Here is a 23690-nt window from a genome sequence, read left to right on the forward strand (position 1 = left end):
CAAAAAAAAACCCTTTATTTTTGGAGGGACCCCATGAAATAATTCAAACCCCAAACCAAATTTTTTTTTTCTTAAATTAAAGACAAAGGTGTGTTCTCTAAGCTAAAAAAAACTTTTTAGATAGCTTTTAAGATAAGGAAAATAATTGACATTAAAGTTTTATGTTTTTTGAAAAATTTATAAATTTGTCTATAAAATTAACTTTATGCTCGTTAATACATTCCAGTTAGATTTGTAATTTTTAATAAGCAAAACATTCTAAACAACATATTAAGAATTGCCAAATAACAAATTAACTTACGGCGTAATTAACTATCTTAAAACGCTTTTAAACAAATTAAATCAATTATTTAAATTTTAGAAGCAGTTTGACTACTACAAGTAAACTATTTAACAACTACGAAAGTTAATAAAAATCAAAATTTATTTTAAAACAAACTAAAGTTGTTATGTTTTAGAAAAGTAATAAAGTACAGTGTTTAAAGTTTATAAAAAGTTATAAAAAGAACTATTTAAAAATTTGGTATATTTTTTTCATTTCCGTATTTTACGTGTGTTATAATGAGAAAAGTAAACAAAACTTCTATAAATCTGTATTGGTTTCTTTAAAGTTAATATTAATTTTTGTAGTATTTAGTATTTTTTGATAATTATTGAAAATTATAAATCTTAATATTTTTTGTCTATATTTAACTTTACTTTACAACTTTAAGTCATACAATTTAGTAGTGCTGTAAAGTTATCACTAAACTTTAGTAAGAACTTAAACTGAATGCTTTGAACTGTAGAATAAGTAAATTTACTTTACGCTCAGTAAAATTATTATTTAAAAAGCCATGAAAAATTAAAAAAGTCTTTTTCTAAATTATTTTTTTTGGGCTTTGAGAGAAAGTGTTGTTACGAAAGTCAGACATAGTTGTTTAAATATAATTTATAAAGTGTCTAACATTAAATGTTTAGATAAATGTTGTGTAGTAGTAAGAACAAACTAGTTTATATTTGATAATTAACTAGTTATAATTAACTTTAAAATGCGGCAAAAACTGTATTTAAAATTTAAAAATTAATTCTTTAATTTTGTAGAGTGTTAAATTAGTAACTGATTCAAAGCTTGAACGTTGTTGTTTTAAAATTAAAAGCACTAAAATCGTACTCTGTTAATAATTACCAACAAAGCAAGTTGTTAGTAGTTTATTATACTAAATGTCTTAATATTAAGTTTTCAAAATTTTATTTTTTTATTTCTTGATACAGTCGAAGCCAAAAGTGCATAAAATATTAAATAATCAAAGCTTTCTTTTTTAACTACATACCTTTGTGAAGTTACAATTAAATTATATAATAAATTGTAAGTTCAGTTTTTGACTTTATTTACAAAAACTAACAAAGTCTTTTGTTTTACAAAACTTAACATTTTTGTATTGTTTTAATTTTTACTTTTTAAATGTTTTAATTTTAAGAAATATAAACTTTTTACCCATTAAATTTTGGTAAATTTAATACAATCTATTAATTGCTTGATAAAAAAATTAATACTAGACGTTACCAAGTTTCAAGGAAGTAATGCAATACTTTATTTCTAAATATGTTTTATATTTGGTATATAAAGTAGTTTTTAGCGGATTAGAAACATTCATTTGCTTGAAGAAGTGTTCTGAAAAAGTTCTGAAATGAAATTTCTTAAAGTAAGTTCTTAAACAAGAGATGAAATTAAATAAGTAACAGCTTTAACAAGTTTTTAAAACTTTACTTGTATCAAACTACCGAAAAAAAGAAAGTATCAAAAAAGTTACTTTTAAAGCTAACAGATATACACCTTATAGTTTATTGAACAAAAAAAACCACTAAATAACGTTTGGTCCTAGGACCTGGTGCACTTAGCTCCTTAAGTATTAAGTAATTTAAACTTAACAACTTTTATATTGTTTTTAACAAATATCTTTCAAAAAAAAATTGACAATAAATTTAAAGGTTAATGATAGTTAGGTCTTGATGTTTGTTGTGAATAACATTTTTTACTGTAGATAAAAAGTTTTTAGTACGTTAAACAAAAACAAATTAGTTTAGATTAGTAGCTTGTCTTCATAAAACTTTATTGTGAAACTTTAAAAGTGTGAAACATTTAACTTTTAATAATTTTTTAAAACGATACGTATAAATTCTAAACAGTTAGGAATTACAAGCGTCTTTATTTTTTTATCATCACAAACGATTGTTCTTGGTCGTTCTGTTGACGGAAGTGAAAAACACAATGAGCTAGATGCAGTTAATTACTACCCAAGAGAACCAGCTTATATTACTTTCAGGTTTAAAATCAGATAAAAAGAAAAATTATATTTTGTTTTAAATTAACTAAATCTCAATTAAACTGCAGAATTTATGATAAGTATGTTATAGAAGACACATAATGAAATTGAAATATATTAAAGAAAATAAAAATTAAACTTATTTTACAGCTTTGTTATTTTCAGGTTTAAGCAAATGATCAAAACATCTTTTAGAATAGTTTTATAATAGTTAAGTTTTAAATATTTATATGAAATTATTGAAAAAAACTTAGAGAATACAGTAACTAAATATTATTATTTCAATTGAATTATAATTTGTTTTAAATTATTCTAAAACTAAAAGAACTTTAGATTTATAGAAAAAAAATTATGGATGGTACTAGTCTAAAAATATTACTTTTAAGTTTAAACAACTTTTAAAAATATTATCATATAATCTCTTTTAAAAAAAAGTCACAGTTAAAACCAATTAAACTTATTTTAAGGGACTTCCTCGAGCAGAAGGAATGCTCGATGAGGAAGAAAGCTGGCAAGGTGAGGAAGCTGGTGTTGTCAAATGGAGCTAACGCGCTGGCAGCTTGGGACTTTGTCGAGATCAGGTGCAGGAAGTTGAGGGAAAATTTCGTGGCTGCGCTGTGCCGAAACAAAAATTGCAACATAGGGAAATACCGGATGACGAAACCGGATTCGTTGAAGCTGGTGTCAAGGCCGATATTTGCCAACAGAAGGATATCAGGAATGCGGGGGAGAAAGACGGTGCTGGTTCCTATCGCTTGCAGCTGTCAGGCAAAATTTAATTAATCTTTATTGAACTATTTTGTAAAAAAACTTATTGTATAAGTTATGTTTTTTGCAGCCTTTATATTTACAGCTTTTTGATGTTGAAGTTTATATTATTATTTGTATTTTAACTTTTTTTACTATTTGTGATATTTTAGCAAGTAACAAAATTTATCACATTTTAAAAGTACTATATAAGTACACTCATAATAATAATAAAATAACATGAAGTAAAACTAAATTTAATTGTATATTAGAAATTGTTTTCATATCAATTTAATAAACAAAAATTTATTTCTGTATTTCAAATCACATCAAATGTAAAGTTATAAGTAAATAAAATGTTTACCTGTTTTTATTTATTTTTTATAAAACTTAAAAATTAATAGATAAACTTTTAAAATAAATTCTTCTATAGATAAAAAAAAAAGAACTAACAGTTTAAATACTGCAGTTATTATTATGCTTATATAATACAAAGTTTTTAAAAATAGTATTACTAATTATAAACGAAGTGAATTAAAAAAGGAAAACAAAATTTTAATGTTACAAGTTTGTACTGCTAGTCTAAACACCAATTTCATTTGCTACGACTTGAGTTGAAAGTCGTTTCGTGAAAAAATTTGTATTGTCTCATATTATGTTATGTAGCTATTTATGTTAAGTAAAAACGATCGCTCAATTGATAAAATGGTTAATTAAAAATAAATGTGCAAACTAAACGTCTTATTTACTACCAGGTTTCGGTGGCAAAAAATTTGCGACCTTTTCAATTATAATAAGACACTAAACTGCACATGACAATGTTGCTTGTTTATAATGTTATTTAAGAACTTACTCATGCATGAAAATCTTAACAAAAAACTAAAATGTTACATATTCGAAAATTCAAGCTTTTCAGTGTATAATTAGGTAAAATTACTACTAATTTTAAAACAAATTTAATTTAATTAATTCAAATAGTGAAAATACACAAATAAATTGAATAAAGAGCTTTAAAAAAAATTTAAATATATATATACCGAGAAACTTATCGAAATGGAATTGAAAACTATCTAAAATTGGAAATTAAGCTTAGTATCAACAAAATATTAACAAAACTGAAAGTCACTAAAAATTTCAAAATCTAATTTGTATTACGCTAATGTAACAGTCAAAATTTTAATGGATTTGAGAATTACCTAAAAAAATTTCTAAATATTTATCTATATTGAACTAAAAACTATCTAAAATTTAAACCAGATACGAACAATACTCAATGAAAAAGTAAAAAAACCTATTTTGTACCAATATTATATTCTTATTTAAGTTTTATCTGTTTACTAGCTTAATAATAAAATATTGTTTCTGTGTCTGCATGAGTTCATTAATTCCGTTCTTTTTTTGATGCAATTTGTATCAGTTTGAAGTTCAAATATAGCTTCTTTTAAGCACAACCTGCATGTTGTTGTTTCTGGTTTAGAATTCATTTTTAGTTCTTGTTTTTTTTTTTTTTTTTGTGTGTTAGTTTTGAAAGTTCGGTTGCTTGTTTGTACTGGAGGTAGTTTTTGTCGTTTGACGATTTTCATATGCATGAATACGTTTTCAAATAACATTACAGATAAGCAGCATTTTTATGTGCAATTTACTATTTTACTATAGTTGAAAAGATCAAAAATTTTGCCACCGAAACTGGTAGGTTTAATTTGCTTATTTTTATCTTATACTATATTAAAAACTATTTTTTTTTTTTAATAAGTCAAATTGCTTAAATATAATTACTTCTGTATTTCAAATCACATAAAGTTTGACTGATTATGACGTATGCTGTAACAAAGGGACACACTGACGTCAAAATTCTTAATATGAATTAATTAATTTATTATTTGATAATAATAGTTTAATAATAATTTTAACTTTATATTAGAAATAGTTTTCATATTTATAAAGAAAATTAAATTTACTTCTGTATTTCAAATCATATAAAGTTTGACTGATAATGACGTATGATGTGACAAAAGGAAACACTGACGTCAAAATTCTTCATTGCAAAGAAATACTTTATCGTTTTCTAAACAAAATATAATTACTTTAATTACCACAAATTAATACAATTCTGCTTTTGGGATATAAAGCATACATAAAAATTCAAGACTTTTCCTAATGCTTGAATTAACTCTTAATAAAACAAAACTTTTCTGAAGTAAATTCAAACTTGCCGCGATTCTTGATTTTGTGTATTTTTATCTCTGTTAAAGTTAAGAATATTATATGTTTAATATATTGTAAAGGTTTTAAGTGCAATTATCTTTAAAAATATTACGATACCATATTTTTTATGCCAGTGTTTTTTAGTATATATTAGCGAGTAAGTCTATACCAGGGTTTCATATTTTTTTAAAGGCCTCCTAAACAGAAATCAAAAAAGCTATGGCCCCCTCCAACTAGATTACTCAAAAAACTAATATTAAAAACACCAAGATCTTTTTTTTTGCTCCTCATCATTAACTCCAGAATATCTATTTTAAGTTTCAAATTATGACCTAATGGCCCCTCTGTGGCCCTTTACAGCTCATGGTCCCCCTTTGGCCCACTAAAATTAATTCATGGCCCTTAAGGGAGCCACTTAGCCAACTTTAGGAAAATCTAGTCTATATGGTGTGCAGTACAGTAGTGTGCAGAGAATTTAATTTAATTTGCACAAAAGTTTAGTTTATTTAAAAATAACGTGCATTTTGCATTATTAATTTCAAAATGATATTTACAACTTAAGTCTAGAATTTTAATACTATATTTATACCTTAAGCTTTAAGGTTTAAAGTACTCGAATTTTTTAGTACTAAAGTTTTTTTTATAGTCTAGTGTGCACAGAAATTTATTTTCTAGTAGTTTAGTGTGCACAGCTTTAGCGCATCTACTTTAAATTTTTATACACTTTATTTTAGTAAGTATATTTACATGTAATAAGTATATTTACACGTGGCTTAAAACCAGCTACAAACTTAAAGTAAACAACAAACTGTTTACAAAACAATAAAACTTTTGCACAAACGACAGCTGCATCTGACCAATAGATTCGAGAAGTTGCCTAACCATGTTTTAGTTATTAACAGTTTTTTCTTTACTAAAATTTTTGTGGTAGATTTAATAAGAAAAACTTAAAGATATATTCAGTAAATTTTTGATTAACAAATAGTCTACATAAAATACAACTTTTATAAAAGATAAAAAGCTATGTATTGATATTTTTCGAAAACAAAACAAGTTTTTAACCAAATTAGTTATAAATACTTACGTAATTAAATACAGCAGCAAATGCAGTTTAAAATATGCGAAACTATGAAACTAGACCAGTTTAACCTAATTTAAACTCAAGTTCTAGCTTCTTAGTTTTTTAACTTATCTTAGACACTAAGTTTTTAGCAACTTTTATAATAATTGAAACGATTATAAATATATTTAGAAATATTTCCTATAGCTAGTAGCTATTTTTTCGTTTTAATACTAACCTCAAAACACGTTTTTTTATGTGTTTCTTATTTTAAAACGTTTTTTTTGTCTTATTTAAAAAACTTTCTGCTTTATTGTATACTTTGCAAAATATGCTTCATATTTACTCTAAAATTAGGTTTAATAATATTTTGAGCAACATACAACTCACAAAGCATTAGTTAAAAACTTATTAGATAAAAAGCAACAGACTAACTTAAGTAACAAAATAGTTTAGCAAAAAAAATCATTTAGATATTTTTAAAGTCACTCTAATCATTTCTTAAAAGGTTCTCGCAAAGATATCAATTAAAATAGGTTGACCACAAAACACCTAGATCGTAATACAATTAAAAGCTAAAAAAAAGAATTAGGCTAAAAATAAAACTTACTCAAAAATAGAAAACACTTTTTATATAAAACAACACTACTTTATATTCATATAGAAGTGTTGCTTTTTTATATGCATATTTTGTTATGATTTTTTTCGACTACAAAGCTGTTTAGAATATAAATTAATATTTTAATATAATTTCTTGTCTTTATTATTTAAGCCAGATATTAAAAAGCTGTAGAACCCTTCTTTTGTACATATTATAAGGTTTTTTAATGGGTTAAAATTAGTTTAAATACAAAAACTTGTAGTTAGGAAAGTTTTACTTTATTATCTTTAAAAGTAGTTTTAAGAGACTTAGTGAAAAAGGAATTTGAGCAAAATAAAAACTAACTAATATGTCTGCGTTTAATGCAATTGCATACCATAAACTATAAATTATGTTAATTAATTTTAGTGCTTTTACACAAAAAATAGAACATTTCTCATTATTTCTTTTGCTTTAAGGTTTTGTATAAGTTCTTTATAAATTTAAATATCACAACAAAAGATTATAAAAAAAAGCTGTGTACAGTCTGTATACGTTTTACTACTTTAAGATTTTGAGAACTGTGTATTGTAAAGTTTAGTTTTAAAACATTTAAATATTTTACAAGCTGGGAAAAACGGAATGATTGAACTGTAAAGATTAAGACGATCGTTTTAAAAATCAAGTGGGTTGAAACATAATTGAACAATTGCATACGAAACATACATTCGAAATGACAGAAAATCTAACTGTACTTCTACTGTGAAAAAACACAGCTGAGTTTATTAGCTCGAAACTATGTCGAGAAGCTAGTTTAGAAGAAGTAAAAATTAAAGCAGTCGGAGCAGGTAACAAAACAATAACTTTGGATAACTTTTACTGTGGCACACAATTTTTAGTCGAAGGCTACTTATTTCAAAGCAGACACTTCAAAAACAACATTAAACTGATTGTGTAATTGTTGATGTTTTCTAAAAAGTTTGAGTTTGAACTGTTGTTAAAAAATCCACTTTACATTGTACAAAATAAATGCATCATACTGCTTTATTCAGACTTTTTGTTCATTTAACTTTATCTAATATTAGTCTTCAGCTTTTTGTGTTTATTATGCAAACTTGTTAATAGTTAATTGTATTTTTGTAAACTTATACTTTAAAAATGTTTAAACAATGAAATTGTAAAAAAAAACATTTATTATATAAGTACCATAGCTTCCTCACAATCACAATTAAGAAAGCCTTTTAGTTTTTTCGCCCCAAGGTACTAAAGTAGTTTGTTTTGTTTCATATAAAAAATTAATATATTTATGGTGTACGGGCAGTAAGTATTTCTATTTATTTCAAAACAAAACAAATTTTTATTGAGATTTATTAAAATTGAAGTAAATGGTAATATTTGCATTAACTTTGTAAATATTACTTTAAACTGAAATGTTTTTATGAAATGATAAGATATTCAAGCATGTAGTACATTTCTGTTCTGCCTTAGGTGTTCTAAATGTTCAGTTTCAGCTTTCATGTAAGAGTGTCTGTAATACCGTATCAACGCCAACAAAATAAGATCAATGAGAGCTATAAATACGTCGATTCCGAAAATAAGATAGTTAACCCTGAAATTTAAATTAATGAGATACAAAAAATAAAAAATATAGAATAACATACTGCTCACTACTACTCACCAATTCATTTCTACAAAAAGTAAGTTTAATTCCATAAACTTTTTATTACGTTGTTAGTCGCTGAAAAATATGTATATATTTTTTTTTCAAATAGCTTGTTATCTAGTTAGATACCGATTGTAAATACATAGCAAAAAAATTAATATTACAGTTTTAATCACCAATTAAAATAGAATTCGCATACTCATTTTAATTTATGTTTTTCTTATATAATGTTTACAACTTAACTTAGACCGTAATTGTTACACAAAAATAAGTATTGAAATTAATTTTCAATATCATAACTTTACTTTTTAAAACTAAATCGATTAAAGCTAGTATTTTAGATTAAAGTTTTAAAAGTATCTACAAAAATTAAGACTTTTAGACCTACAAAAAGTTTACTTTATATAAAAAGTTTAGATTGTAATAAATGTTTAACACTTAAATTTCATTTATTGTAATTAAAACAGATATTAATGTTTCTAAAGTAACTTGACAAATTTATTTAATCAAATAAAGCTATTTTATCTTTTTATTTGTTAGAGAAAAGTTTTAAGTTTTTATCTCATTAACATGCAGAAAATATAGTAAATTCATTAAGTCTTTTTTGATTTCTGTTAACAATAAATTGATTAGGTTTATGTCCGTCAAGTTTTCAAAATTATAAAACAATTGCTGCAACAGAACATAGAAATATTAAAAAAAAATTTTTTTTTTAATTTTCCTGATAGTTTTGTACTCTATCTAACTTGCAACAGTGGTTGAAACACTTTTCTAAACGATTAAATTTAAGCTTTCAATGATGTTAAAGTCGTGCTAATTATTAGTTACTACATAACAAGGTCATATAAAGCCAACAGACATTGTTTTATTTCAGTTTTTTATTTGAAATTAGAATAAGCTTGTAAAATTTTAAGAAACTGTTTTATGATTATAAATAACTTTAAAAACATATATAACTTACTTAAGGAATATAAACAATTTAAATGTTAAAACTACAAGATAAGGTTGGCTTATAAAAACTTGCTCAAACATATTTTAAGGTAGATAATATGTATTTTATTTTGAGCTAAACATGTTTTGTTTCTATTTTTTACAAAATAGTTAATCTTTGAAATATATTCTATATGTTCAGTTAAGAATGTTTTCCTTTGCTTTACAAAGCTTTTTAATTTGTAAGTTTTTTGTAACTTGTTTAGGAATAAAGTAAGAATTTGAACTAAATAAAAAAACTCTAGTTTGACTGATTTAAATGTGTTTACAGCTATAGAAAAAAATACTAAAATGAATGAATTTAACTACACTGTTTTATCATTTGCAGTGTAGTTTAAAAATTCTATGTAGTTAATAATTTATCTTTTAACCATCTTAGAAATAATATTAACTTCTAATTTAAACTTTTTTACCCAAATCTATTAAAAAATAAAAAAAACTTGTTTACAAATAAACACAGATAGCAATTTTTCGAACTTATAACACAGAAATCATATTTAACTTTGTTTATACATATATTATGTGCTATGCTAAAACAAAACTCATATAAAGTATGGAGTTAAATTATACACTTTAAGTTTTTAACAAAGTTATGTGACATTTTTCTTACATTTATACAGAAAATCAGTCAACACAACTACGTAAAAAAAATCTAAAAACATTTTGTTTATAAACTTTTTTCAAATTTTAAAACATATGATACACTAGTTTTATGATAAACATCATAAGTATCTGCATAAAAAGTCCTTAAACTGCTTTAATTGTAACACTATATGTAAATTAAAGTTTTACCAATAACAATAAGAGTCAATTAGAATTTTTTAATGAGAAAACCGGCGTGATTAAATGCTATGTAATTAAATGTTATAAAAGTACTAAATAGTCAACTTATTTTTTTATTAACTTTTAAACGATATAAAAAGGATTTTATATTTACTTTATGGTTTGTTAATAACACTTATAGTATTTTACTTAGTTTATAGTCTCTAATAACAAACCAGACTTTGTGTCAAAAAAAATTTAAATTTAAAACTGTGATTCTAAAAAACATAAACAAAAACATGGTTTGAAATGATAAAATTACTACGATATGTTTAAAATAAATCAATATTGATCCTTTAATTTTTATAAAAATTAAAATATAATAACGAAATGTTATTTATATAAGTTATTTCATTATTACAAGAAAGTTTTGAGTTTATATAAAAATAGTTTAAGCTTGTTGCTTTATACCTAGATTGTCTTTAGTCTTTTATTAAACTCACTTATTTAAATAGCAAAAATATTTATTAAAACAATAAGCAATTAAAAAGTATTACATCGGAGCTTAAGTATTTCATTTTGGGTTTTTAATGCACTTAATATCTTCAAAAATAGTTTTTTCTTCTTAAGTTTAGAAAAGTAGCACTAATTCTAAATTTATAAACTTAAAAAAAATATTTTTTAAATGAACAAGAAAAGCAGCGCTGATGTAAACGATTTATTATAAGCTACATAACAAAATAAAAACGACTTTTTGATAACTTTTTTTTTACTTTTCTATCGCTTGATTAATATTTATTAAACATTTTATTTAAAACTTTGAAGTTTTAGAGACTTTTAAAATAGTTATTTGTCCTAACTAAAAAATATTTCACCACTTAACGTAAATTAAAAAGCTTATTTAATCATATTAACTAAGTTGCAAATTAGCTTTTCTAATTATTACCTGGCTTCAGTGTGAAAAAGTTCCGATCTTGTCAAATAAAATTTAATTTGATAAAAACTATCTCGCTCTACTTTTTTCTATATATAAACAATATAGGTATATATGTACAGTGATCAGTACTTAAATAAATCGATTGAGTATTTAACTTAAATCAATGTTTAATATTTTATACATATGTACGAGTTTTAAATACGTTTAAGTTTAAGTCAATTTTTGAAAAAAACAAGCCATAGTATACAAATCTTTTTGTTTGAAAATTAAATTTAAAGCTAAAATAAAGTTTCGTATGTTGCATTACATAGAAATGACTTTTTAGTTACAATATTACTATACGGTCTTTAAACACTTAAAATCAGTTTGAGTTAAAATAAGTTTAGAATAGATTACACGTTTGTTTTACAAAGTAATACTATTTTAAGCAAAGCAAATTAGTTTTAAAAACTAGGGTAAAGTTTTAAATGATAACATACACAAAAGCAATTACTTAAGTTTAAATTTAAATATTTAAACAAAAATCAAAGTAAATAAACATTTTATCAGTTCTATCTTTTAAATACTTAATTTACTATTATCTTCATAACTTTCAGTTAGATTTTGTTAAAGTATGTTTTATAAAAAAAAATTACTTTTATTTTTATTACCAATGCTTAAAATTGATAATAAGAACTATTAATGTAGTTAACAAGCTGTTTTGATTCAAAGTTTAATAACTGTTAGTCTTTTAACATTAAAAGTTTTGACACAAATACTTAGATTTATGAAGCTTACACGAAAATCAAAACATTTTTACAATAAAATTACAATTATGTCGTTATTTACTTAGTTAAAAAAAATATTTATAAGTTTTCTAAATTAGTATTCAAACTGGTATTGATTTTGATTTCAGCATTTAATCATTCTACTTAAATTATTGTATTAAATTCAGTTTACAGTCTATCTGTATTCAAAACCTGTATTATATTTACAAGTCAGTAAGCTAAACGAACACTCATTTTTTTCTGGTTACCTAGCGACTTGGTAAACTTAATTCTCACTAGTTTAAAAAAAATATTAAAAGTCTATATTCTAAAAGTTTAAATGGTTCTAGAATTTTAAAAATGCGTAATTCAAGTTATCCAGTTTATTTTCGAATGCTTTTTATGTAAACAGATTTGCTAATAAATAAATAAACTTTTGAGAAGAATTAATATCAGAATAAGCTGTTTTAATTTTATTAAAAATTTACTTAAAACAATATAACTTTATGTTACTTTGATAATTTTTTTATTCAAAACGTTATTTGCGTTTTTTGCTTTACATTAGCTATTAAACTGATTTTTTTGTTGCTGTGTGTTTTAATAGTTGAGGCTTTATACTGTTGTTATACCACATAACGAGTTTTCGTTTAAAATTAGCGACTAGCAACACTTTTAAGCATTGTTTGCTAAAGTATAGTTATACAATAGCAAAAAAAAATTGAACATTATTGTTCCTAATAACATTTAAGTTAACCTTGGAAACCTTTGTTTGGGAATAGTACACTTATTTATTTTTCTATGAATGCAAGTAGTGTGATTAAATAACATTAAACAACAAAACGCAAATATATATACAACAGTAAAACTTTTCAATTGTATTCATTTTGTTTGTTTTTTAGGTTAGTTTACAAAATTTTCAATAGATCGGTTTTAAACAAAAAATGTTTTTAAGTCGGTATAGCAATGACATCAGATGAAATGTTTAAAACTGCAAAGCACAATTAGTTTTTACAGTAATTAGAAAAATACTTTGAAGATGTTGGCAGAGTTTTAGTACTCCTAAGAAAAAAACTTAAAGCTAAAAATACTTACTAAGGAAAAGCTATAGAAATGCTTTAAATTCAAATTTACTAGTTAAAAAATATTTTAGAAAAAAAAACGTGTTTATTTTAACTTATTATTCATCTTTATAAAAACATTTATTTAAAAAAACTCCGCTTCAAGTCTTGTAAAAGTTTTAGATACTATTATTGAAAAGTTTTGTAAAGTAATTGAAACAAGGGTTAGTTTTATTTTATTACAAAAAGTAAAGACGTGGTATTTTTAAGTTGAAAATTGCGAACTTATTATGTTCTTTTAAAACGTTTTTGTAAACGTTTCAGCATACTTTTTACTGCTTCTAGTAAAGAAAAGAAATTTGAGAAAAATGTTTTGTTCTAGTTTTTTTATAATAGTTTTACTATAAAGTTGTAACATTTTAATTAGAATTAATTTTTTGTATTAATGATCAGATTGTTTAATTTATTCAAAAAACAAAACACTGGTTTTAAAGTCCTCAAGTCCTTTTAAAGTAATATTCTTATACATTTTACTTTGCAAAACATAAATTTAAAACAGTATTGAGAAAAACTATATTTTAGTAAGATTTTAACTACTTCATTAGCTTATACAGTTTTTTGATTTTTCTAATACTACTGCTTACATTTTTTTCACTAATCAGCTGATACACAGTTTAAATTTCAAATAAATCATGAAAAACAAAATAAGTTTGTTGTTTTGTCTGATTATATCATCAACATACTGTTCAATTGCCCAAGAAAACGATTGTCACAGTTTGAACGTAAACATAGGGTCAGACTTCCAAGTAAAAATTTAAAACTTGAAAAACAACTCGATAGCTACCAAATGCAATTCGAATGAAAAGCTTTTTTACAAAACCTGCAACGAGATGAAAGTGTTTAATCCGGATGCTCTCTCGGGAATGTACACTCTGAACCCGTCAGAACGCAATTACGTCACAGTGTTTTGCAACGTCACCGACAAATTTGGTTAGTTGTCGAAAAAGTTTTGTGAAACAGTTAAAAATATAACATGATTTTGTTGTTATATAGGTTTATACTCATGTGATCTAGAGATTATTTGGAGGTTAACACTTGTTGTTATATTTAAAAAAAAACTTCAGTTTTTATGCTAATATAAGCTAAATATTAACAAAAAAAAGTACTTTAGCATCAAAATTACAATTTGTAATAAACTTTACTTAAGTAACTTTTGCCTTTTAAAGCTTTTTTCTGTCTTTTTTTTAACGTTCTTAACAATAATTTTTTTTCTAAACTTTTCAATATTTCTTTGTTTTTATATAAAATATTAACAATATTATAAATATTTGTTTTTCGTTCATTTTAAAACTTAAAAACACATTACACTACCAGTAAAAACATGCTTTAAGTACTTACAGTGAATAACTTTTATGCTAAACAAACATTAAACCAACATTTAAAAAAATAAATATTATAAATAAAAAAATATATAAAACTAATAATTTGTTGATTATTTCTTAACAGCAATCACTACGATCAGACACAACATTCAAGGTGAAATAAATATAAAAGGATTTAAAGATAAGTTTTCATACGCAAAACGTGTTGAATATGAAATTCCTTCAAATTACATCAGAGAAATTATCGATTCACATTTGTATTGTCGTCAGTTCATAAAGGTAATTAAATTTCAATGTTATCATCAAAACAAATTTAGCATAAAGTTTGTAAAAAATTCTACTAGAACAAATTAAAGCTTTAAGACTTAAGACAAAAGTCGCTGATAACTAATAAAAACAAAACAAATTACTGATTTTTTGTAAATAAAATATGAATGTATACGTATATGCAATGTTTTCAACCAAATGGTTTGTAAAACTATGTGATTAAATAAAATAGTTTTAGATGCTTTTATCTAAGTAGAATTAATATTGTAATTGGGAAATTTGCATATGCGGTAAAAGTTAGCAACTATTTTTTTTATAACTAATACTTTTACATGCGAATATAGTACGGTAAGGTGTAAATAATGTTTTTAATGTATTGTTCAAAATTGGTGTTATAAATCCCAATACTTAAGTTATAAAACGAGAAAGCCATATAGGAACTAGAAAGAAAAAATATATATAAAGTTAACCGCTTTTTTGAATAGAATTTTATAAGTTGTACCTTTTTTGAAATAACGTTTTATAGAAAAACACTAGACTATCATAATTGTAAGTCTATATGATAGTAACGATTTTGTTTTCATATTACAGTATAGATGTAAAGGATCAATTTTGCTCAAATCAAGCGATCAATATGGATATTGGGCTTCTCAGGACAGCACAAGAAGAAATTACTGGGGTGGTTCTACGAAATCTAACTATTGTGCTTGTGGAATGACTGGTTGTTATATGTTTGATATGTAATGTTTATTAGAAAATACTTAAAAAAAATGTTCTAATCATTTAAAAGTTTGATCTGTTTGGCAGTCGATTTTTCTTATAAGTTTGTTTCCAAAACACAAATAAGTTTTTAATGCTGTTGTATGGTTTTTTTTATACACGTGCAACAAAATATCATTAGTAATTATTAAAGTATAAAAAGACTTTTGAGATGAAGCATTAAGCTATAAGTTGTATATATAAATTTAGTAGGTTTTGATGTTTTTTTTTTCAGTTTTACTAGTATATTATGATAGCTAAATTTAAAATTTAATGTTTTTCAAACATTTTCCAACAAAGTACTAATAGTTTTTACTCAGTGTTTTTAAACAATTTTTAGCAGATTTTAACAAAAAAACTAATATTTATAATACATATTATAAAGTGTTATTTTTACATTTAAAATAGATAGTTGCATCAACAAAGCTTGGAAATGTAATTGTGATCAGAATTCAAAAAGCATCATTACATCAGATGAAGGGTACTTAGAAGAAAAGGACCACCTTCCAGTTGGCTACCTTCGTTTTGGTGATACTGATGGTCCTGGTGAAAATAGCTGGTACCAGCTTGGACCTCTTGAATGCTTTTAATTTTCGTTCAAAAAACTTTTTGTGGAAAAGTTTTCAAAAAAACTTATCATGTTTTAAAAGGCTGCAGTAATAATTTACCTTTTTTATTATTGCACTAAAGTATTTTTATATGTTTTGATTTATTGAATATGATGAAAATCATAAGTATATAGCTTTAAGTAAAATAAACTATAAATAATTGATTAGTTTTCTTATTTTAAATTTTACATAAAAATCACAACACAATCCAAAACAAAACTCTAAAAGTTTTTATAAGTAATTTAAAGTAAAGTACTTGAACGTTTCTTTAAATCAGTGGTCGTCAAGCTAATCAAGTTCTGTGTACCCCAATCTGCAAAAAATAGTATCGGTGCACCCCAAGATCTAACTTTAATAAGCGCCGCTAGTGGTGGGACTACGTAATGACTTTCATTAGTGCATTTCTCCTTAAAAGTCATAATTCAGGTTGTATTTACATGCAAACCATTTAACAACTGAAGCTGAAACTTTTTATTTCATCCTCTTTTCAATTGACCTCTTAATTTGTTTTACCTTATTTTCACAATGATATGTTAGTTATATGGCTTTGTCTTACATACTTATTAATTGAACACTATTACTACAAAATCCATAGTTGAGTATTCTTTAAATACTTTGTTAAATATTGACTACGTACTTAATCTAACTCTATGTATTTTGTAATCTATGTACAGTACACTACCGCTTAAGTACGCAAATTGAACCCGACCAAAAAGTGCGTACTTAGCACGGGTAGTGCGTACTTTTTGACGACATAGTATATTATGAAATTTAGTTGTTTGTTTTCTTTCTTACAACTAGCCACCAAATAATTAAGCCAAACAAACAAGTCTTTTTATTTTAAATAACATTTAATACATAACTCTAATTTGTAATTTTTTTTTATAAATTTTAAAATGATTTATTTTTTCTATAAAAAGTTTCTACATAATTAATACATACATTTAATATAGAAAGTCAATGTCAGTCAATGATTTAAAAAAAAATATTAAGCTACATTTTGTTTTGTTAGAGGAAAAGTACCAAACTACATTGTGTTTACCAAACATTTTCAAAACATCGATGTATGTACATTTAAATTAATTTATGACTTAACTATTTTGTATTTGTAGGTTTTTTTAACTTTGTCATCTATATTTATTTATTTTATAGCATTACAGCTCAAATATCATTTTTTTTTTTTACTTTTCTGCAACCACTACATAAGTATTTAGTTTATTAACATTTAATAACAGGACTGTCACAATCTCAGGTTACTTTAGACTACTCAGGATTACTCACCTTAGTTTAAAAGTTGTGAAAGTCTCAGGCTAACTCAGCAGGTTGGCCATTCTACCTGGAAACATAAAATAATCTGGAAAAACTTGATGATTGAAAATTTAGGTAAAAAAACTGGAATTTCTTATAAGTTCTAGTATAACATCCTTTACTTTGTCTTTCTGGATAAGTGCGTACTTAAGGCGTGATGCGTACCAAAAAAAGTGCGTACTTAAGCGGTAGTATACTGTAATATGTTTTGTAATCTATGTAATCTATGTATTTTTTTCGTGCACCCTAATGAGTTTCGTGTACTCTAAAAATTTCGTGCTCCCCAAAAAAATTTTTGTGTACACTAGTGTGTACCAGTGTACACCTTGACGACCACTGCTTTAGATGGTACCTAACTTATTTACTTAATTTATACAATACATTATCAGTACTTATGTTAAAAACAAAAAAAATATTATTATGCAAAAAAGTTAATAATGTACTTAAAGTTATAAAAACAACTAAATAATATTTCAGACGTGACTTTTTTTTTCATTTTACTAACTTTTAAAGAAGAAGTTTTAAGATTAGTTGACTTCTACAAATGCAGTCTAACGCAACAAAACAGTGACAAAAAAATTCTTTAACAGCGTTTCTTAAACATTTAGCAAATAATGAACATTACCACACGACCATCAACAGCAGTATCCGAGACAACCTACGACCGGTTTCGTCCTTATTAGGACTCACCAAGAAGACATGCAGGCAATGTCTGTCTGATCAGTCCTAATAAGGAAGAAACCGGTCGTAGGTTGTCTCGGATACTGTTGTTGATGGTCGTGTGGTAATGTTCATTATTTGTTATTGATGGCGTGAAGCATCTCAACTTTGTTGATGATGGCCGTAACAAATACTGGTTTAAAATATTCAATTCCAATCCAAACAAATCCGAGAACCGCTTACAGGCCAAGAGTAAGGGTTAGGTGTGTTAGTGACATTAAAAAGAATTGAAAACTGTATAAACAAACAAATAATAATAAATTAAGTAATCACTTTAAGTGGGAATTGATCGCAGGCAAGAATGAGTAAATCTAGCTTATAGTATGTTAATTCAGATCTTAAGTAAACGAGTTAAGTATACAACAATAACAACAACAACAACAACAACAACAACAACAACAACAACAACAACAACAACAACAACAACAACAACAACAACAACAACAACAACAACAACAACAACAACAACAACAACAACAACAACAACAACAACAACAACAACAACAACAACAACAACAACAACAACAACAATTTGTACAGCACTTTTTTTGTCTATCTAACATACAGTTTATTTTTGGAAACACACCATTTAGTTAAAAATCCCCCACTTTAACCTTCAGCTCATATATGCAAGTTGAATTTGAGTTATTTTTAAACTATAGTTTATTTGAAGCTTTTATAATCTTTATAATAGCTAGTTCTTTTAGTATTTTATTTTTAATATTCACTTGGATATTTATCACAATTCAGTTTAAATTTTAATAACCAATAAAAAGCATTAATTCAGATTTATTATTTAAAAAACTTTAAAAACTATTTTTAATTTTAGGACTTTACAAACTTTCCGTATAATTCTAACTCATATTATTAGATTATTAACGTCATTACTATACTTATGATTTTTTAGACTGTATTTTAGATTATTGTATACGTAAAAATAAAAAATAAAGTAAAATTGATTCCAATCTAATACACTAATGCACACTAGATAAGTTTGTGCTAATAGAAAAACTTTGGTACGTAGTAGGGTGCATCTATTGCCCCTCAAAAATAAAAATTTTGTAGTATAGCTTAGTCTAACTTTTTGTGCGTGGCAAATCACATAAACAAATAACACAAAAAAATCTAGCTACCGAGCTTTTACCAACGTCGCGCTATTTTTTTTTTTTTGAAAAAAACCCCTATGTAAATTGTATGGGACCTTAAAATTTCGACTTTCTAGTTTTTGTAACGAAAAATGATTTAAAAAAAATTTAAAATACTTCAATTAAACTTTCTTCAAATTGTCTGAAAACGCGTAGAATGTGTTTTTGTGGTGATTACTACATGTAAAAAAAAATCAGCCAAAAATTCGACGGTATAAATTTTAATTACCCATACAATTTACAAAGGGGTTGTCTTCGGAAAAATGTAAATAGCGTGACGGTGGTAAAAGCTAGGAAATGTTTTTTTTGCGCTGTCTATTTATGTGTTTTCCCACCTACAAAAAAATGGACTAAGGTCGGGACAACGGATTCACCCTATTAAGTAGGCAATTTTGTGTAAATAAAGTCTGTTATGTAAAATAGTTTTGTTTATCAAATAAAAATACTATTTTAATCTAATAAAGTAAACAAATAAGCAATAGAATTTACCCATTTACAAATTAAGACTAAAGTTGTTAGCTTTTATTCCTAAAAATTTGTTTTTATAGTTTATATATATAATAAACAATGAACTTTACCGCAAGATCAACAACAACAGCATCCGAGACAATCCTACGACCGGTTTCGTCCTTATTAGGACTCATCAGGCAGGAATAATCGCGAGAAACCGCTATTGTGATCTTAAACAAGCGGGCTTAAGTACAATGTACTGAAGCGACCGTTTGTGAGTAAAGTTGAAAAAATGACACAGCGTAATCATTCACAGCTCAACGTCTCAGACATTGTCAGCTTGTTGTGAGATTATAGTCTGCGCTCGTTTGATCTTTATATAGTTTGATCTCGTTAGATTTTTATAGTTTAACAGAACATTTATAGCTGAAAAGTCCATGTCGACCAAAGTATTCAAAAAGTGTGCTTAGACTGGTGGCTGTGCGACCCCTGAAAAAGAACCATGTTTTAATTGTTAAATGAAAATGTCGATTACTAGGGAAACTTTCTTAATATAATAGATTTGATTTTGCTTACTTACAACATTTTCAAACTGTATAATATAAGAATTGAAACAGTTTAATGCAACATCTTAACACTTCATAACGAGGTTTCACTTTCGTTCTGTACGCTAGTAAGAAACAGCAGATACTGATTTTGGATTGAACTACCTTTATGACGTGTCATAATAAACTTAATCATTTTGAGAGCCTGTTTGTAAAAGGAAACTCTTAACTAAGTTGTGCCTTACTTTTGAACTATATAAATTTCAATTTAACTTCAGATTGAATCGTTATTAAAACTGAGCTACATCTTTTACTTGTAAAGAGTAAAAAAAAGTATTAGTAACTTTAAACACATACAATCTTAAAACTTAGTGACAATACAGTTTTTTTTTTAATTACATTGAACTAAAATGTTGTTAACTACTCTACTTTTTAAAGATAGTTTGATAATACTAATGCTAAAACTATTAAAAGTTAAAGTTTTATCAGTTAAATTACATTTTTGAAATATTTAATAATTTATTTTCAATGTCCTGTTCTTGAAATAACATTAAACTGTTCTGAAGTACGAATCGATAATTAAAAGTTTTTTTCGTACACCAGATCTTTCGACGAAACTTTTTGAGCGTATTTTTATCGTTCAATAACAAAATTTTAAATTTTATTTAAATATCATGATCTGTAAAACTAAATTTACTTAACTTCTTTGTTCTTTTTTTTTAATATAATTAAATTTAGTTTAAGAACTTAAATTTTCAATTAATACTAACTATACTATTTACAAATTTAACAAATAATAGCTGTTTTATAATTAAATTTTTAAACAGAAAAATAAGAAGAAGGACCCTCACCATATAAAATTTTGTCAACAATAAAAAAAATTCAAAATTAAATTTCACTTATCTAAGTTAGTGTGTTTCTTGAATTTTTTAACATCTAAAGTAAGATTCTAACTCTATAACAGTGCAATAAAAAGTTCAATACCAGAGTTATCGAAAAACAATAACTATAGTCACTGAGTTTTTTAGTAAGATCAAGTTTTTTGTTTTCATTTTAAAAGTTTCTAAAAAAGTAAATACTCTTCTATTCCCTATCCACAATTAAAGTATACATTGAAAAATGAACATTATAATTTATTTATGTGTTCACTGTGAAAAGAGAACAAATAAAAAAGTATAAACTAAACTTTTTGTAAATGCATTTTAAACATGTATCCATTAAGGAAGTTATTGACAATAAAAAGGTTAGCTGAGGGATTAAGCTAATTTTATGCTACTTTTTACACAGAGTAGAAATAATAAGATTTGTTTATAGCATTATACACTAAAGCAATGAATGATTTTATTTTTTGTTTTAAAAAGTAACTATAGTTTTTTATTTGTAAATTTGAATAAAGACGTTTTCAAAAAAGTTTTAATTTCAATACACGATATTGTTGATATTATCATTAGAACTCTCAGTTTGTGTTATAATGTTTTTATAATTATTAGTGTTTTTTGTGTAGTGATTATATTTTAAAACAAACAATGTAAAGTAGTTTTCTTAAGATCTTAAAAAAATTGTGTGAAGCATCAAACTATTTAAACTAACTGAAATTAAAACTAAGCTGCAGTAAATTGAAAGTTATAAAGAAGTACTTTACTAATGGATTAGTTTCTGTGCTTCCATTATGATACTTAAAATAATAAAACCTTTGTTTTAAACTATTTCTTTAAAATACAAAATAGAAATTAAACAAAATTTAGTTTTTTACGAGTTCATAAAGTTTTTTTAATCTTATTTTAAGTAACGAAACGGTTTTCGCTAAAAAATCGACAGTTTTTAACACTTTTGTGTCTAAAACTTATTAGTGACTGTTGTACAGTTAATATATTGTTTTATTTCATTATAAAATGAACAAAAACGTCTTATACCGATAGTTGCAAGCAATATTTAGTTTTAAATAAAATTTTTTACATAATTTGCTGTTTAAATATTTTCAAAATATTGAATATTTTTATTGACTTAACTTAGATATAAAATACGGATTATTTTAAAAACAGTGTAAAAAGCTTTTAATTAGACTTAATTATTTGATTACTTTTAAAGTTTTTCTTAGATAAAAGTTTGATATTATTATTTGTTCAATTTAAAATGTTATAAGTACTTTAATGTCGCTGATTTTAAGTTTAATTCAGAAAAATTTAAGCATTATTTTTATTGTTGTGTGGAAACATTATTCTCGATTTTAAACTAATAATAGTAATATAATTTAAGATTAGTTTTTGTTCTGTTTACATTTAAATTAAATTGTAAACTATGAGTATACTATTTTTATAAGAAGCTGCAACTTTTTTTTAGTTTAGCTTGATTGCAGAAAGTTTATCAAGAAATAAACAATAATAAAAAGTGTTTCACACAAAAAAGTTTCACTTTTTCAGATAAATCGTGCACTGCTGCTGAAACTAAAGAATATTTTAAAGTAGGTTGTTTCCCCTTATTAACAATAACTTAGCATCATACTATAGCTAAGGTAAGCAAGCCATTAATTAACTCAAGAGAAGCAAAGAGCATCATTAAGAAAAACAGAACTGTTTAAATTTTAAAGTAGTTATTCTTGTTACCTTATTTTTCAAATATATTTTTTTTTATTGCTTTTATGTTATTTAAAGTAGTTTCAGTTTTTTATTAAAGTAATGTTTAAAAAAATATTATGTACAATTATTAAAGGTAGAAAAACATCAGAAGCTCTCCAATCTCTAACTCTCCGATCTGTAAAAGAATTAAACATATAATTAAGCAAAATTTTAAAAATAAAGAAACACACATGTGTTACAAAGGGTAGAGTTTGACTGATGTTTTTTACCATAAAAAACTAGTACTGTTTAAGTTTAAATAAAATAAATCTTGAAGTTTTTAGTACTAAAATACATACTTCTGTTTTTAAAATAAAAAGTTTTATTAAGTTTGTCACAAATAAATCTTTATTATGTTAAACTTTTTTCTTCTTACTTTAAAGCCATTTAACAAAAAGTTTTTTTTTTGTACAGTCATAAATTTGTTAAGTTTCTACTACAAGTCTAGGTTTAATTTTGATAATTTTTATTGTTATTTTTATATACTTTCATATTTTTTGTTGAATTTTAGAAATGGTGTTCACTAACTTATCTTAGTAATTATGTAGAATTCTCATGACCAAATAGTTAGTTAAAGATCTGTTCTGATGAAAACCTTGGTTTTTTGTAAAGTTACTGTGCCATAGGTTACATAACAATTCAAATTCTGGCAACTCAAATTATTTGAAAACAATTCAAGGGCCACAGTTTAAAAAGTGTTATATGTTCAAAAAAAAAGCATTTGTAGGTCTGATAATTAAGATTAGTTGTAACTTAATTAATTGTAGTTAAAAAAATAAAATGAAAACTATTTTTAAAAGCTACTAAATTTTCTTTGTTTTAAAAATTGTTATAGAA

General features: G+C 24.6%; 1 protein-coding gene across 1 annotated transcript; it reads left to right on the forward strand.

The window, feature by feature from the left end:
* Window positions 1-13944: 13944 nt before the first annotated feature.
* On the forward strand, window positions 13945-16052 carry LOC145833186 (contactin-associated protein-like 2). The gene is made up of 4 exons (XM_082940384.1): window positions 13945-14044; window positions 14561-14715; window positions 15295-15424; window positions 15871-16052. The coding sequence occupies exons 1-4, from the start codon at window positions 13945-13947 to the stop codon at window positions 16050-16052; spliced, it is 567 nt and encodes a 188-aa protein (XP_082796510.1).
* The last annotated feature ends 7638 nt before the right edge of the window (window positions 16053-23690 follow it).

Source organism: Thalia democratica, chromosome 4, assembly GCF_965202585.1.
Source record: "Thalia democratica chromosome 4, ktThaDemo2.hap1.1, whole genome shotgun sequence".
In the NCBI taxonomy this organism is placed as follows: domain Eukaryota; kingdom Metazoa; phylum Chordata; class Thaliacea; order Salpida; family Salpidae; genus Thalia; species Thalia democratica.